Source organism: Psittacula echo (genome assembly GCF_963264785.1).
Source record: "Psittacula echo genome assembly, chromosome: 26".
Lineage (NCBI taxonomy): Eukaryota > Metazoa > Chordata > Aves > Psittaciformes > Psittacidae > Psittacula > Psittacula echo.
The window spans coordinates 2,158,250-2,175,995 of record NC_137761.1 but is presented as its reverse complement, the minus strand read 5'-3'; the positions used below and the strand labels follow the sequence as shown (position 1 = coordinate 2,175,995).

At 58.4% G+C, this 17,746-nt stretch overlaps 1 protein-coding gene across 2 annotated transcripts; it reads left to right on the top strand.

Moving 5' to 3' along the window:
- Positions 1-275: 275 nt before the first annotated feature.
- PLEKHO1 (pleckstrin homology domain containing O1) lies at positions 276-11,006 on the top strand (the record flags this gene model as incomplete). 2 transcript variants are annotated; one of them, XM_080634907.1, is made up of 6 exons in its annotated part: positions 276-403; positions 1,116-1,262; positions 7,254-7,394; positions 8,353-8,457; positions 9,722-9,823; positions 10,251-11,006. In XM_080634907.1, 6 exons carry the CDS (start codon positions 374-376, stop codon positions 11,004-11,006), a joined length of 1,281 nt encoding a protein of 426 aa, XP_080491033.1. The 2 variants fall into 2 exon arrangements, with proteins under 2 accessions (XP_080491033.1, XP_080491034.1); XM_080634908.1 differs by having other exon boundaries at positions 377-403; positions 1,125-1,262.
- Between the last annotated feature and the right edge of the window lie 6,740 nt (positions 11,007-17,746).

Here is a 17,746-nt window from a genome sequence, read left to right as displayed (position 1 = left end):
GCCCCCCTGACCTCGCCGCAGACAAAGAGGAAGCGGAGCCCGGGCGCGCTGCGCTTGGCCCCGCGCGGTGGAGCCCAGACGTCACCCGCGCACGGCTATAGATGGAGCTCGGGAGCCCAGGCCAGCCCAGTGCGAGCCCGGCGGAGCTGCGCGATGGTGGCGCTGGGGATGCCGCGGGGGGGATGCTCGGGCTCCATGGCTGAGGACGTGGTCGGGAGCCGGGCGCCTCTGCCTGTAACCAGAGAGCTGCTGTAATCCACTGCGGCCACCGAGGCCTTGCCCTCCGCATTGCCCAGCCGAGGGGAGGCCCCTGTTCGCTGCACACCCCCCCCCCCGCCCCGCTCCATCGCCCTCCAGTGCGGAGCACCGAGGAATGATGAAGAAAACCAACCCTGCCAAAAGGGTGAGTCCATGGGGATGCGCTGGGGGGGCTGAGGGAGGCTCGGGGGGGCTGTAGTTCGCTTTGCCTCCGCTCCCTTTGCCTTGCGACCCCCCCAAACCCCAACCAGATGGAAACAAACCCAAAGGCAGCACCCGGCCGCCCGTCCCCAGGGCCTCTCCTCCCTCTCGGATGCACCGGGAGATGCTGTTTGCTGTGCGGTGCGGAGCAGTTTCCTTTCGGATCACATCTCCGGACGCCTGCTCCGCGCCGTGGGTCCGTGTGTGCTGTGCCCACAGACCTCAGCCCCGTTCATGGAGAGCCCCCAGGCACAAACCCCAGAGATCCCACCTCCAGGATGAATCGTGCCTATAAAAGGCTCAAAGCTGCATTTTCCCCTGCAGTAACCCCCAAAGAGCCCGTTGGAATTCTCCTCCTCTTCCTCTTTCCACGGGCAAACGCACCGTGGATGAGCTGGATCCAACACAACGGCCTTATATAAGGCACCGAGGGAAACCCTGCCTTGTCCTCCCCGTATCCCTGTTGTCGCTCCGTCTGCGGCAGGAAAAGCCCACGGCGAGAGGATGCGGCCGAGGCCCCGGCTCCCACTTTGGGTGCAGAGAAGGGGCCGGAGGGAGCCGAGGCCGAAGTTGGGCTTTGGGCGGGGGGGGGCAGAGGGTGAAGGCAGGAATGTGACCGCTCTCCCCCCGTTCCCTCCCGTGTGTCTCCGTGGCAGGGGCAGCAGGATGGGACCCAGCCGCCCGCGCCGCCGGAGAAGGTCGGGTGGGTGCGGAAGTACTGCGGGAAAGGCATCTTTCGGGAGCTCTGGAAGCCCCGGTACGCGGTGCTGAAGGGGGACCAGCTCCACATCTCGGACAAGGAGGTAGGCTCGGCCCCGCTCTTCCCAGACCCCCCCACCGCCGGCCTTCTGCATAGGAAAAGCGGCCCCAGCGCCAGGCGGGATGCGGGAGGTGGCCGGGGGGGGCTCCTCGGGTGGCCCTGGCAGCCCTGGCCCGGGGACGCGCTCCCGCATGGAAGGATTCCCTTAGGAAGAGTTCGAGCCTCATCCTTCCTCCTTGGAAGCGGCAGCTCCCGTCTGTGCCTGTCCTCCGGCATTAAGTTCCGTTAGGAAATAGCTGCCGTCTCCCGGCTGGAATGGAGCCATTCAGGGGTCCCTTATCTTGTGTTTCCTCGTCCCCTTGGCCTCTCGGGGGACATTTAACGGTGGATTCAACACCTCGTTGAAGAACATTCCCCCTTCTCCTCCCCATCGGCGCCCCGGCCAGGATTGGGATTTAACGCGGTGTTCCCATTAGCCCTAATTGGATGTGAGCGTCGCGCTGAGCTGCCGGCTGGGATCCATCCGGCTGGCCCTGCCTTGAGGAACCCATCAGGAAGGAATCCCCCGGCAGCAGCGTTCCTCCCTCCCATCCGTCTCCCCGTGGAACTCATCGCTAGCACCAGGAGGGGAGGCACAGGGGCAGTTCGGAGTCAGGACAGGGAACACCACAGAGTGGGGGGTTCCTCCTGGAAGCGCGGGTGGTTCCCGGTTGTCCGGATGCGCGGCTGCCGGCCCCAGTGTTACCGGTTAAGGATGTGGAGGGATAACAGGATCCAGAGCGTGCTTTGATTTAGAGGCTGAATGAATCCCGGGACGTGGCAAAGTGCAGCTGGGTCAGGGGCTGGTAGAGCACAGCCCAAAGCAGATCGAGAGTCCCTGTGCTTAGCTGGGTGCTGGCTTTCCACTGCTCATTCCCGTCCCCCTCTTGTGTGCTCCAGAACCGGAGACGCACACAGGTGTAGGGAATAAACACTGTCTGCAGGCTGGGAATGCTCTTGGAGGCTGTGGAGGCTTAGGGACAGAAACATGGGTTTGGAGCTGGTGCTGTTGGAGCCAGAAGCTGGAAAAGAAGCACCCACGAGCAAGTCCAGGTGATGGGGGTGGAATGAGATGATCTGAAGGTCCTTTCCAACCCAAATCATTCCATGATGCTGTGATAGGGACTGCCTGCTCGAAGCAGCCTGTATGGAACTGCTGGGAATCAGCTGGAGCAGGTAATGGTGAAGTCAGTGCAGGCTGGGCAGACACTCAGCAGGATGCTTTAGGGATGCTTCAGGGATGCTTCAGGAAGGTGCAGCATTGGGATGGGGCTGGATGGTGCTGAGTGGAGCTGAGATCCACCTCTGGGCTGGCAGGAGGTTGTCTGGGGAGGACTCAGCCCCACACACAGGAACCCCTCAGGGTCCCTGTCCCCCAGCACCGCTGGGCAGGGGCAGGATCCATGTGGGTGGGTGGAGGGAGAAGCAAAGGCAGAGCAAGGCACTGGGGCTGTCAGCACCGGGGATCCTCCTGGGCCCTCCATCTGCATCCCAGACTTGTGTCATTGTGTGGCACAAAGCTCTCCTCCCGGCAGTCTCCCTTTGATGGGAAGTTCCCTGGGTCTTGCCTGGGAAAAGAAGAGCACTTCCCAAGCTCCTGCCCACCCGCAGCCACCAGCTGGAACAGCGCCGGTTCCATCGGGATGTCCCGGCACTGCTGGCTGGGCGCTGGTGGCTCCCTCTGGTACCCCAAGTGTTTGAGCCCTGGAGAATCAACTGACAGCAAGAGCTTGGCTAAGGAGCAGGAGAGGCCGCGTAAGAGAATGAGTTCCCAGAGGAACCAGCACCAGGGAAGATGCTCAAGCCCTGAAGGGGCTCCAGGAAACCTGGAGAGGGGCTTTGGACAAGGGCCTGTAGGGACAGGCCAAGGGGAATGGCTTGAACCTGCCCGAGGGGAGACTGAGCTGAGCTCTTAGGCAGAAGCTCTTCCCTGTGAGGGTGCTGAGGCGCTGGCACAGGGTGCCCAGAGAAGCTGTGGCTGCCCCATCCCTGGCAGTGTTCAAGGCCAGGTTGGACACAGGGGCTCTGAGCATCCTGCTCCAGTGGAAGGGGTCCCTGCTGTGGCTTTGGATGAGCTTTAAGGTCCCCTCATCCCATCCCAGGCTGGGATCCCACGGTTCCATGAGGGAGGTCTCTGTGTCCGTCCCTGCCCCTCTCACAGCTGAGCCCTGAGCCCGTGCTTGGGTTCACTCCATGGGGCCTGTGGCTGTTGATGGGGGGGAACCCCCCCAAGTTCTCTGCAGCGGCCCCGGGGCCGGACGTGTGCGAGCACCACGAGCCCGCTCCTGCCTTGCTCTGGCAGCGCCCTGGTGCCGGAGCCACGGTGGTGGCAGAGGGGAGCTCTGTGGGTGGCTCCGGTGCTGGGGCACGCGTGGCTGGGAACACCGGATGCCTGCTCCAGGGCAGAGGGGGCTTTAGCACCCATTGCTGGCGGAGAGTGCTCATCTCCCTAAGGAACGAGGCCAAGGACGGGGAATTGCCTGTCACACACTGTGGAATCCCCCGGGAATGGGGCAGGCAGTGATGTTGCACAAGAAGTGCTCGGAGCTGAGCACCACTCTGGAATGGGGATGGGATTCCAAAAGGCAGCTCCCAGAGCGCCAATATCCCACCAATATCCACATGGATTCCTGCTGGTTATCAGCCAAAGCGAAGCATCCAGGGCAGAAAGGCCCAGACAAGCGGTGCTGGCGCACAGGGAAACCTCCTCAGGATCCTGTTGCATCCCTGGTCTCCTCCAGGCCCAGTCCCTCCCTCCTGCAAGTTTCTGGTCATTGTTCCCTGGTTTCTCTTTGTTCCTGCTTTGCACTTGGGAACCGCAGGCACAGACACAGCCGGGTCCTCGCTTCCCTTTAGGAAGCCCAGGGCTGGGCAGCAGCAGGATCGGGCCCTGGGATGAGGAGGTGGGAAGGAGGAAACGCTCCCTGAGGCATCTTCTTGTTCGCTGCCAGCAGCAGCGGCTCAATTGGCACAAGAGCACTGAAGAGCTCCCGCTCCTCGTGTGTGCAGCACCAGCAGCCACTGCTGTGCTCTGCATGAGGGGCTCCGTGTGTGTCCGGAGCTCACATCCATGGACCCTGCGTGTGCCGGGGCTGCTCTGTGTGTGCATGGACGTGGTACTGAGGTGATGCTGCTCTGGGTGCAGCCCCAGGCAGGGGATGCTGCGAGGGCTGGAGCAGCTCTCATAGGAGCCAGGCTGAGAGAGCTGGGCTGGGGCAGCCTGGACAAGAGAAGGCTCCTGAAGGGGAGAGCTCAGAGCAGCTCCAGTGCCTAAAGGGGCTGCAGGAAACCTGGAGAGGGGCTTGGGACAAGGGATGCAGGGACAGGCCAAGGGGAATGGCTTGAACCTGCCCGAGGGGAGACTGAGATGAGCTCTTAGGCAGAAGCTCTCCCTGTGCAGTGATGCAGGTCAGGGCTCTGCTCCTCAGTCACCAGCCTGAGCTCCGTGCTCTCCTTGGAGCTGTTCGGAGGGGATTGGCCTGAGCAGCTCCCGCTGCGATGGGAAACACTGGAAGTGGATGGGGAAGGGGCAGGAATCACAAGACACCGAGCGTGACGCATCCCTGGGGCGCTCCGGAGGTCACAGCGTGGCGCGGGGGGAAGCAGGAACCTGCAGGCTCAGTACAGTGAATGTGGGGACAGCATCTGCAGCGTGGTCCCCTCAGTGCGGAGGAAGTTTGGCTTCCTTGAGCTGAGCGCTTCCACCATAGCAAGGGACGGAGCTGTGCTGAAATCCCGCTGGAATGAGGCAGGGATCCACGTGTGCGTGCGGCACCGGCTCCGGAGGGGCAGGAAGCAGAGCCCAGTTTAATGTCCTGGGATCACAGAGGGGATTGGGATGGAGGAAACAGAGCTTGGGCAGCACAGGGAGGTGCAAGGCTGGGCAGCAACGGGACAGCTCAGGGAGGGGAGGTCCCTGCGGACCATGGTTCATGATCCGATGGGAGAGCATCACCGCATCCCAGGGCACAGGGAGCGCTGCGTGCCTGGTGTCCTGCTGGGATGGGAGGAATGCAGCTCCTCTCCTCACCCAGCAGAGCAGTGACAGCCCCGGGGCTCACCTGCCTGGAACCTGGCTCAGGTGATGGGGACACTTTGGGATCCTTCTCCGTGCCTCAGTTTCCCTTGGAGGACGCAGAGATGGACATCACCTGTGAGGGCCACTTCCATACATGAACAGCAAGCGGCCCCCGGGCCTTCAGGAATAGCTGGGTGCCGCGGCTGCTTCCCGGTTCTTGGAAGCAGAAGGTGGGGGATAGAAGGCAAAAGGATGGAGGGGACCTGCAGTGCCTGCTCAGTTTCCCTGGGCCTCAAAAGCTGGTCACAGCCCCTTAGCCAGCATCTTTGTTTAAATCCTATTGGAAAACTCATGGGGAATTCCTACAGGCGGCCTCTGTGGCCCTGTGGTATCCATCCCTACAGTGTTCCTGTCACACCATGGGTAATATGGAATGTGTTTGGGAATGGACCTGGGGAGCTGCCAACAGCCCCTCAGCGTCCCTCTGAAGGACACCCAAGAAGAGCTTCAGTTAGGGAAGGCCAAGCCCTTGAAACCTTCCATGAATGCAGGTCTGGGGGGCCCAAAGCACTGCCGTGATGTGGGCAATCCCTGGGGAATGCTGCCCGGAGCCCCTTGGCAAGGGGAGCGCAGCAGAGGGCAGGGATGCGCTGGCTGTGCTTCACCCCCTGCGTCAGCTGTGAGCACAGGCACCACGTTAAAGAGAGCAACGCTGAGCTCTGCCCTCAAGGTTCCTGTGGAGCTGGCTCCAGAGGAGCTGCAAGCACTGAGGGGATGCTCCTTCAGGCAGCAGATCCAAGCCCCCCTCTTCCCAGCATCCTGGTACCCAGGGTCCTCGCTTGCTGCTGGGGGGGATCCTGGTCATTCTGAGGGCCCACAAGCATCAGTGCTGGGTTTGATCCCTCCTCCTTGCCCCGGTAACTTAGGGGGTGGGAAAGGCACTGAAACCCCAAAGGAACTGCCAAGTGCAGGGTCCTACACCTGGGTCGGAGCAATCCCAGGCACAGCTACAGGTTGGGCAGAGAAGAGATTCAGAGCAGCCCTGCAGAGAAGGACTTGGGGGTGTTGGTCAATGAGAAAATGAACATGAGCCGGCTGCAGTGTGCGCTCGCAGCCCAGAAAGCAACCGTATCCTGGGCTACATCAAGAGCAGCGTGACCAGCAGGTCATGGAGGTGATCCTGCCCCTCTACTCTGCTCTCGTGAGACCTCACTTGGAGCATTGTGTGCAGTTCTGGTGTCCTCAACATCAAAAGGACATGGAACTGTTGGAACAAGTCCAGAGGAGGCCACGAGGATGAGCAGGGGCTGGAGCACCTCCTGTATGGAGACAGGGTGAGAGAGTTGGGGCTGTTCAGCCTGGAGAAGAGAAGCTGCGTGGAGACCTCAGAGCAGGTTCCAGTGTCTGAAGGGGGCTACAAGGATGCTGGGGATGGACTCTTCATCAGGGACTGTAGTGACAGGACAAGGGGTAACGGGTTCAAACTGAAACAGGGGAAGTTTAGATTGGATCTAAGGAAGAAATTCTGTACTGTGAGGGTGGTGAGGCACTGGAATGGGTTGCCCAGGGAGGTTGTGAATGCTCCATCCTTGGCGGTGTTCAAGGCCAGGTTGGATGAGGCCTTGGGTGCCATGGTTTAGTGTGAGGTGTCCCTGTCTATGGCAGGGGGCTGGAACTGGATGATCTTAAGGTCCTTTCCAACCCAAACCATTCCATGATTCTATGACCTGCAGCAAACGTGGGAGACCGGGATTTTCCAGTGAAGTTCAGAGCTGCCATGGTGCCAATCTCCTCTGCTCCCCCCAAAGCCACGTGCGGCACCCCCCAAGAACGGTGCCATTGCTGCATCAGTGTCCTCAGCACCAGGTTTGGGTGCCCGGGTAACACATGGGAGGCGCCAGCACCCACCCTGCACCCGTTCCCAGCAGCTCCCTGTGCCAGCTGCAGGGCTCTCATGGTGGCTTTGCTGTTTTGCAGGTGAAGGACGAAAAGACCATGCAGGAAGTGTTCGACCTGAGCGATTACGAGAAATGTGAAGAGCTCAGGAAGTCCAAAAGCAGAAGCAAGAAGAACCACAGCAAGTTCACCCTCGCCCACTGCAGGCAGCCCGGCAACACGGTGCGTGCTGCTCCCGGCCCCACCACGATGCTCTTGGTGCGGGCCAAGCTGCTTGCAGGTTACCTGCCCCACACCTGAGCCCACAGCACCAGGGAGAAGGGGATGGAGCAGCAGGGTTTGTGCTGGGTATTCAGCTCTGGAGCCCCTTCCCTGGGAGCATTCCAGCTTTGGGAAAGGAAAGGTGCCAGGAGCAAGGGCAAAGCCATTTCCCTGCTGAAGCAGGCAGCTGTGGTTTAGCTGAGTGCGCTCCTCTGTTCTTCCATCAGGGATGCTGATGGGCCTGGGCCTTGCTGCCCGGCATTGGCATGGGAATTGATCCCAGGAGTGTGCTCTTCCCAGAGGAAAGCTCCGGGACACTGCTGCCTCGAAACAGGGCTCCCCATGGGCTGCTGCAAGCGAGAGCCAGCGCTGACTGCGAGCTGTCTCTGGAGCTGGTCAAGCCCTAAGCATCCTGGATGTGGTTCTGAGCAAGCTGCTCTCGTGGAAGCGGTCCCTGCTCATCGCAGGGGCTGGAGCTGGAGGAGCTTTAAGGCCCCTTCCACCCCGTTCTGTGATCGTGTGACTTTAACTCCGGGTGCATCAGAGGACGGGAATCCAACCTTGGGCTCCTCCAGCAGCCCCTGGCCAAGGTTGAGGTGCCCCCAGCTCAGGCTCACGGGAGCAGCAGATGCCCAGGGAAGCTGCTTCATCGTCTGATGGGGCCAGAGCCCAGGCTCTGTGTGGGCAGCCAAGGAGGGGGAAGGAGGAGCTGCAGCCATGGGGAAGGGACCTGTGGGGCTGAGCTGGGTGCTGGGAGGAGCCGTGCCCTGCTCTGCCCCGGAGCCCGCATGCAGGGGTCACTTCTGCCCTGCGCTTCCCAGCCGGGCCGGCTCCGGGTGCGTTTCCTGGGGGCAGGGAGAGCGTGAAAGCATCTCTGCAGCCTGAGCAGCGGCGCTGAGCTCAGCTCCCTCGCTTGCAGGCCCCAAATCTGATCTTCCTGGCTGTGAGTCCGGAAGAGAAGGAATCCTGGATCAACGCCCTCAACTCTGCCATCACCCGGGCGAAGAACCGCATCCTGGACGAGGTGAGCAGGGCCCCGGGGCCCAGGACCCTGGACTTGTCTCCACTTTGATCTGCAGTGAGGGCTTTGGGCCGCTGGAGCATCCTCCCCTCTCCAGCTCCTATTGCAAAGGGGTGCAGAGCCATTGGGGTTTGTGCCCTCCAGCGCAGCGCCCAGGGGATGGGGTCGGGGATAGCTGGATCCTCCCTGCACTGACTGCAGCTGCCCAGGCTCCGCCGGCCCCACGGCGATGCCTTCACTTTGGGATGGTGGGAATGTGCCTGGAAAGGTTTCACAGGGCTTTGGAGAGCCTCTTTCCCTCCCATCCTCTGCTCGTGTTTGCCAAGAAGCTTAAAGCAGTGGCACTGAATGAAGGAATTGAGGGAAAACCAGCATATCCCACAGAGCAGCCTGCGGGCAGCCCGGCTACCCAAGGCACAGGCTGGTGCCACCACGGGGGTGAAGAACAGGACCATGTGCCTGCAGATCCTTCCCTACTGGTCAAGGATCAAACCAGGAACGCTGGATCCTGCTTCCCCATCCCTGTGTGGAGCATGCACATCCAAAAGAGGGGATGAGCGGAGAGGAGGCATCAGGGCCCTGTGGGACAGCACCAGGAGGAGCCTGGAGTGCTTGAGGGTTCTGCTCCCTGCAGTCCCGGAGGGCACTGCCGGGATGCTCTTTGTCCTCCTGGATGCCAACACAAAGGCCTGCAGTGAAGGAAAAGGCAGGGCAGAGCAGAGGAAAGGCTTCAGAGCAGGAGGCAGCACAGAAACAGGGGGTAAAGTGCTTCCAGGAGAGACTGCACCAAAATCCTTGCGCGTCCAACAGGGAACGGTCAGGAATGGCTTCGGGAGATCTGATCCCATCAAACGCAGTGGGGAGGGAGCAGGGAAACATTCCTGAGTCTCTTCTGAGCTTCCCATACCCCATTCCCTGCAAATACTGGCATCCTTGTGAGCACATGGACCAGGGAGGCCAGGGCCAGCGGTGTGGAGGGTCCTGGCCCAGAGAGATGCGGGACAGGTTCAGCCCCAGCACACGGCCTGGTCACAGGGAAAGGGAATCCTGCGGGAATGAAGGAAGCGAGGAATGGGATTTGGCTCCACAAAACTCTGAGAGGTGAACTCGGGGCCTATTGGAGAGCTCAGAGCAGCTCCAGTGCCTAAAGGGGCTGCAGGAACCCTGGAGAGGGGCTTGGGACACGGGGGTTGGAGCTGGATGGGCTTTCAGGTCCCTTCACCCAGCGCAGCGCGGGGCGCGGATGCTCCCGTCTTTGTCCCCGCAGGTCACTGTGGAAGAGGACAGCTTCCTCGCCCACCCCACGCGGGACAGAGCCAAAATCCAGCACTCCCGGCGCCCCCCGACCCGGGGACACCTCATGGCTGTGGTAGGTGCCCCAGAGCCCAGGCACCTCCTGGGCTGGAATTCCCATTGCGGTTGTAGGGAAGCTCGGCAGGAGCTGGGGCGGGAGATCTGTCCTGAGCCCAGCAGTGCCCTAAAGGTCCTCGGGTGCTGTCCTCTGCTCCTGTGGGCCATTGCACTGTGCGAGGCCTTTTGTGTCACTGGCGTGGTCCTGATTTCCAATGAGCTCCTTCAAGCTCCCAGTGCAGAGGAGCCGGGCGGCTCCGGTATAGCTGGGATGGCTCATCCAAGGCTGTTCAGCTGATCGCACCCCAGCTAGAGCCACGAACCAGCACACGCGGGGCTCTGTCACTGGCTCACACCAGTATTCCCAAGCCCACTTGCGCATCTTCCGCGTGAGACCCACCCCGTGCGTATCCCTGCGCCAGCCCAGCTCTTCCTTGCTCCTCCAGGCATCTACCTCAACCTCCGACGGGATGCTGACCCTCGACCTGATCCAGGAGGAGGACGCCTCTCCCGAGGACCACAGCTCCTGCGAAGGGAGCTTCCGCGTGGACCTGGACAAGTCGATGGCGCATCTGAGTGCCGGCCGGCGCCGCTCCGGCTCCGAGGACACCAAGGCATGGGAGAAGGGCCGGACGGGGAGCCTGCCGCGGCGCGATGGGAGCGCGGGGGACAGAGCGGGGCAGCGCAGCGAGGCCATCGCCAAGGGCACCGTGTACACCCCGCAGGTCCCCAAAAAGCTCTCGCACTCCGAGAAGAGCAAATGTGCCTCCATGGAAGAGATCCTGTCCCGGAGGGACTCTGCCTCCCAGCGGGCCCCCAGGAAGGGGCTGGAGGCTCCCTTTGGCTCCGCAGAACCCGAGCAGTTGTCCCGGCTGCAGGCGTTGGTTGCACTGAAACTGGAAAAAACTCAGGAACTGCTGACGGAGGTGAAGGGCTACGGGGAAGGCAAGAGAAAGCCCAAGGATTCCAGCACCAGCACCACCACCACCTCCTCTTCCTCCTCATCCTGCTCCAAGCCGGACTCTGACAGGATCCTGCAGGAATCGGAGAGGTTGCTGGGGGAGGCTTCGTCCACGTGGAGCCAGGCCAAGAGGGTGCTGCAGGAGATCAGGGAGCTGAGGGACCTGTACAAAGAGCTGGAGCTGCAGCAGTCGGACTCGCGGGGCAGACAGAGCTCACAGTACAGGAGGAGCATGATGTGAATGAAGGCAAGCGCCGGGGGGAGGGAGGGGCAGGGGAGGCCGTTTGGTCTTCTGGTTTTTTAATTATTATTATTATTATTATTATTATTATTATTGACAGTGTTCAAAGGGTGAAAAGGTGCCTGTTCCCCCCCCAAATCCCGCTTCTCAAAGCTCGACCCCTTCCTTCCCCCCGCCGCACGCCCCGGCTGCAGCCGGCCCCGTGTTCCAATAAATTCACTGCCGGTTTCGTAGCTCCTTTCTCAACGAGCACCCTTTGCACTGCAGGGCCCCGGCTTCTGCCGTGCCTGGAGGGCAGAAGCAAATCCCTAGGGAATGGCCCTGCGCGCCCAGAGCAGCGCTGGGAGCACGGCGGCACGGATGCTCTTGTGCTGGTGGAGCCCTGGCTTTGCTGCTCTGCCTCCTGAGCCTTGCAGCTCCTTGTTCCCTCCCTGCGCTGCTGGAAGGAAGGGACAGAACCAAAGGTGCCCATCCCAGGAAACCCCCATCAGCCGGGAACTGTCTTGAAGGTGCCTGGAAGCTCCAGCCTGGCCCAGGTCCCTTCTGTCACCTCCTGGGCTTGGCAGCTCTTGCTCTTGTGCATCCAACCTGTGTTCACTTCAAGCCTGGCTCTCCCTCGATGCTTCCCAGAGCCCCTTGCAATGGGAGTTAGCAGCTCAATGTCTTCCTTTCCATGCAAACAGAGGATGAAAGCCTGGAATCTAGGAGCTGGCCCATCCGGGTTCTTTGGGGGGTGTTTTCCGGCTTTTCCATGTTCGTTTCTTCTTTTGCCTTTGCTTTGAGGGGAAATGGAAACACCAGGGTTGTGCACAGGAGCCCAGAGTAGTTCTGGTCGCTTGGGTTCTGTCCTCATGCACGCACGAGCTCGGTTTCTGCAACAGATAGTCCCTAAGAGCAGAATCAGGCCCAGGGAGGTGAAAGCTGAGCCCGTAAAGGGAGCTCAGGTGCCTCCTCTGGCAATGCCAAGCACTTGGCGGCTCAGTTTTCAGGCCTGGAAGCAGAAAGACAAAGAAAGTAGGAGGTGAAGCCTCTCCCAGGTCTCCAAGCCCAACCTTTGCTCCTTGTTTTCTAATGGAAGGATCCCAATTCCCTTCCCTGCACTGCAAACAACCCAGGACAACACTGACCCCCCGGGTGCTGCTGGTGATGCTGCTCCTGGGTGACCTCCCTTGGGCAGGACCTCGGTTGCTCGCTTGGGGCTGGTCCTCGCTCCTCAGGCTCACGGTGCTGGTGTGCAAGCGCTGCTGAGGGGGCCCGTTACTGCTGCTCCTCCCGCTTTCCAGTTGGGATCACTTCCGGAATCATCTGGTGCTTCCTGAAGATCTCACAAGTTACAAAGCTCAGATCCGGCCCTTGCCGCAGCCCATCACTTGTCCCCCTGCTCTGAAGAGGCATCACTCTCGTCACAGCGCTGCGCGCCGCAGGTTGGACCTGTCCCTTATCCAGCAGTTTGCTTCCTTCCCGTTTGTTTTCCTTACTTTTTCTAGCACTTGAAGGATCCGTTTGGATGCATCAGAGGAAAACCCTTAATCCTTCAAAGAGGGTAAAAAAGAGCCTCTCTGATAAAGCCCTTCAGCTCTTTGATGGGGAGAGCAAGAGAAACATGCAGATGTTTTCCAGATGTGGCACATCCAAGCCTGGAGGCTTAGAGAGCACTGGGCTGGGAGGGGGGTGGGTTGTGACATGCATGAAGCATGGAAATCCCCCTGCTCCTCGTCCCAAATGACCTTAAGCCTCTCTTAAGCAACCCAGTGATAACAAAGGAACCATAGAACCACACAGTGGGTTGGGTTGAAAGCACCTTGGAGCTCATTCAGATCCAACCCCATCAGGCAAGCACAAGAGGGGGGTTAGGACTGGTTTCCAAACAGGATCCCAGATCTGATCCATCTCCCTCCCTGCTCCCCATCTCAGCTGAGTAGGATCTTGTGAGGATTTCCCGTTTCCCAAAGCGATTGGAAGCGTTCCCTCTTGGAAAGCATCATCTGTGACAGAGCCCAGGGCAAAGGAATCGTTTAGGAAGGAAAAACCAGGAGTTCTCAGAGTAGAAAACGTCTATTTTTCACTTGGGAATATTTTTGTATTCTATAAAATGCGCATTTTTCCTTAAAACTCTCCTGAGAAAACCTTTCCTCTTCCCAGCTGCCCCCTTCCAGAAGCCTGATGCTGGTTTTTCCCCACAGGCACTTTTTACACTGTTCTCATTCCATCCCAAATTCACCTGGAATGGTGGAATTCCCCAGGCAGATGCCCGGATCTGGCTGGGTCTGAGGAGCAAACTGGGAACACTTCAATCCAGGAGCCCCAGGGATTCACCAGAGCCAGCCTAGAGGCTTCTGCACATGATGCGATGCTCCCATCATTCCTACAGTAGGAGCCTCTGACCTGAGATGCTGCACAGATGGAAAGGATGGGAACCTCTCCCCTCTTCTCCCACCTGGAATTCTGCCCTCCTTGGATTCTCTTTTATTTGCCATTTGGCACAGTTTTCCCCTCTGTCAATCCCACTGTTGGGATTAGAGACAAAAAGCCAGCGCCGAGCCAGAGTGGCATGTGGATGCAAACATGCCAGTCACATCGTGCTGCTGCTTCTTCCCTCCTTGAGCATGGGAATGGCGAGGAAGCGTGGCTGGGAATGCTGGAGGGGACCATTCCAGAGGGAGGGAGAGGTGGGTTGAGCCCGTTTCCTCCCACCCATTCCTTGACAGATCCCACTTAGAGACACTATTTAGCCATATAAGCAGGGGAGGAGGCACTGAACTTCGTTCCCACCCTTCTTTTCTCAACTGAGCCACATTGGGAAGGACTGAGTAGAACCTTTGCTCTTTTTTGCCTTTTTTCCCCTTAAATCCCTACAAACTGCAATAATAAATGGATTCAGCCACACTTGCACTGATTCTCTGGAGTCTCTTAGCGGGGAGGGCGGCTGCATGGGGACCGCCTGCATCCCAGTGCGCTACAGCCCCAGGGAATGGGGAGGAATTGGTGGTGCTGGGAGTGGGAATGGCTTTGTGGTTTCCTCAGAACACCCCCACGTCATCGATATCCTTGGAATCCTTTCCAAAGGTTCCAGGGTTTCAAAGGCTCAGACACTCCTGGAAAAGCGGGATCCTTTTCAAAGGCATCTTCTGGTGGGAATTGCTCTCAGCACCAGGCAGGATTTTCCAGGAAGTGAATAAACCAGCACTGAGAATGAAGAGTTGTCTCAATCCCGGGTCTCTCCACACCAGGATGAAGGGCAGAGGCCACATGGAAGCTGAGAGCTTTTGGAATTTGCTTTCCTATCTCCTTGGTGCTTAAACCTTTCGCTCCCATCCCCTTCCCTCCTGCCACACATGCCTGGGATGCTTCCCAGCCCAGCCAGGCCAAATGTGCCAGGGGAACAAGCAGCACCAGGTCACTTGTACAGAAGCATCTCCAGCATTCAAGGAGCAGGACCCCTTTGTGCTCCGTGCGCCGCGCAGGGAAGCTCCAAGCCTGTTTTCCAAGGCTCAGCATGGCCCCAGCACCGCAGCACCCAAGAGCATCTGCGACAGGGAGCACCCACGGCTGGGATCATGGAAGAGGAGAAGAGAAGGCTCCTGAAGGGGAGAGCTCAGAGCAGCTCCAGTGCCTAAAGGGGCTGCAGGAAACCTGGAGAGGGGCTTGGGACAAGGAATGCAAGGACAGGCCAAGGGGAATGGCTTTAACCTGCCCGAGGGGAGACTGAGATGAGCTCTTAGGCAGAAGCTCTTCCCTGGCCACGTCCTCCCCTCAGGATAGATCAGGAATGGGTTCTGGATGAAGGGAACTGTTTGTATCTGAGCTGCAAGAACCTGCAGTGAACAGAAGGCCCTGGGAAGGAGCCAGCAGTCATTCCTGTCCATAAGCAAAGCATCACAGCACGGCTCGAGCTCATTTCAGCTCTTTGAAGGTGCTATTTCTGTGCTCCAGGTCAGATTTACAACCATGATGCAAGTTCTTGGTGTTCAATTCTGATCAATTCTTTTCCTTTTTGACTTGTATTCCAGGTTCTCTTGTCCTCTTCAAAAAGGGGGATTGGGAGGGAATGGAATGGGTTGTTCCTTTGGGAAAAACTATCTGCACTGGTTTCCATGTCAGTGAAACATTCCCTATGGACAGAGCCTGGGCCACGGCTCAGTCTGCTCTTTGCTTTGATTGATTTTAAGGCTGTGATGAAAAGAACTTCCTAAAATGAAGGCAAACGATGAAAACCCAACAAAGCAGAAGCTTCTCTTCCTGGTTGCTGTACAACTGGAACCGAGCGATGCTCCCAGGCCTTTTCCCTGCTGATGAACTGGGTCGCTCCACAAACTCTTTTGCCATGGAAGGGCTCTGCTCCCCGTCCATGAGATGAACCCAGGCTGGGCAGATCCCGTGTTTCCTGCACCAAGCTCATCTAGAAAGACCTGAAGCAGCAGCTCCCTCCTTTCCCAAGGCTGGGTTGAGCCTCATGAGGAGCTTGGAGAAGCAGCAGCAGTGACTGAGAACCCAACCGCCGGCCCCCTGTGTGAAGCAATAGGAACCACAAAGCCTCTGAGAAGAGCTTTCAAGAGTCAATGGGGAGTTCTTTGTGCCTGCTGCAGTCTCCAGCTTTTGGGAATCTCCCCTCTTCTTGCCCTATAAATCATGCAGCTTCCCAAAGGATCCGTTTCTGGCCATTTATTCGGGTCTTTTCTCCCCAGATAATCTCAGCATCCCAGTACCAGCCTCAGGTCCCCTCCTGTCCTTGCTCCTGCCTCTGATCACATCTCCACGCCCCTTGCCGGTCTTTTCCATCTCTGTCTCTGTGCCACCTCCCTGCCAGCCCCTTAGACAGCCCCCTGCCTTTGATGGCAATTCCAAAGACACCGGCACGGTGCGGTGAATCCTAACGGAGCTCCAAAGCTTTGTGCATCCCACACGGGGTTTGTGGGTCTGTCCATGCAGGAATAACACGGCACAAAGAGGGCACTTGGCCAGCAGAGGAGCAGCAAGGCTGCCATTCCCAGGAAGCGATGCCTGGATCACACGGTTGGCTCTGGGGATATCAAAGTTGGATCATGATAAGGATGCAGAGCTCCCTGCGGAGCAGCACAGCACAGAACTGTTCGGAACCTGCTGATGGGCAAGGAATGCTGCTGAGAGTTGAGTCTTTCCAATGGGAAGCAGGGTGCTTCCATCCTGCAGTCCTGGAGTCCTGGAATCCTGTTCCAAGTCCTGGGAGAGAGAAATGAAACTAGAGCTTGGTTTGGGCTACGTGCAGCAGAATAAAGCTCAGCAGGAGCAGGGCCACTTCCCTAAAAACAGAAGGAAAAAGGGAAAACCTCTGTCTCGTCCTATGGCAGATGCACACGTGGGCAGTGAGCAGGAGCACACACGAGTGAGTGCTTGTGCTTGTGCATCTTTAGGAAGGAGCCACGGTTTGTGCTGTGCTGGATGGAAGGATGGATGGATGGATGGATGGATGCATGAATGGATGCATGGATGGGTGGGTGGATGGATGGATACAGGGATGGATGGATGGATGGATGGATGGATGGATGGATGGATGGATGGATGCATGCATGCATGCATGGATGGATGCATGGATGGATGGATGTATGGATGGATACAGGGATGGATGGATGGATGGATGGATGGATGGATGGATGGATGGATGGATGGATGGACAGACAGGCAGGTGGATGGATGGATGGATGGATGGATGGATGGATGGATGGATGGATGGACGGACAGACAGGCAGGTGGATGGATGGATGGATGGATGGATGGATGGATGGATGGATGGATAGATGGATGGATGGATGGATGGATGGATGGATGGATGGATGGATGGACGGACAGACAGGCAGGTGGATGGATGGATGGATGGATGGATGAATGGATGGATGGATGGATAGATGGATGGATGGATGGATGGATGGATGGATGGATGGATGGATGGATGGACGGGTGGATGGATAGATGGATGGATGGATGGGTGGATGGATGGATGGATGGATGGATGGGTGGATGGATGGATGGGTGGATGGGTGGGTGGGTGGGTAGGTGGAAGGATGGGTGGTGGCACACATACAGCCAAGCAGGATCCTACGACAGCAGCTTCTCTGGACCTGTGAGCTCTGCTGAGGCCTCAGCTGGGACAAGGCCTGGTTCAGCACTTCCCTCTGGGACATTAACTTGTTGTTGTCTGCTCCTGATGAACCGGCGCCTAATTCCTGGGCCTGAACTCCCCTGAGGAGTACCTATAGGAAAAACCTGCCTTTTCCTGCATCCTTGTGAGCAGGGTGCAAGTCTTCTCTATTGACACTCCTGGGCTGTTACTAGGATTTCCTTCCTCTCAGTACTATTTGCAATGCACCTGATTTTGCCCTTAGACCTAACAGCCAGGAATTTCTGTCTTCAGTTACCTTCTTCCCTCCTGTATTCCGTGGAACTACATCACATTAAGTGCTCTTGGCCCCTCCAGCTCTTCATTTCTATCTGTTGCTTTTAGGCTCTAATTGCCATCTCTGCGCTGAGCCTGTGCCAGATGGACTCTCTTGAAGGAGGAATTACGGCTCTTTGGCAACTTCCTGCAGACTTTTTAGACTCATCCCTGTTAATTTGTGTCTTTCCTTGTGGAATCTTTCCCTAGGGGGTTGCATTCCCAGCTTCCCTCCTCTCTGGGCAATCAGCGCTGCAGCAGCACATCCCACGATGCTGCTACCCCTGTTTGCCTGGACTGAACTCTTCTAATGTCACCTTTGGGTGCCAAA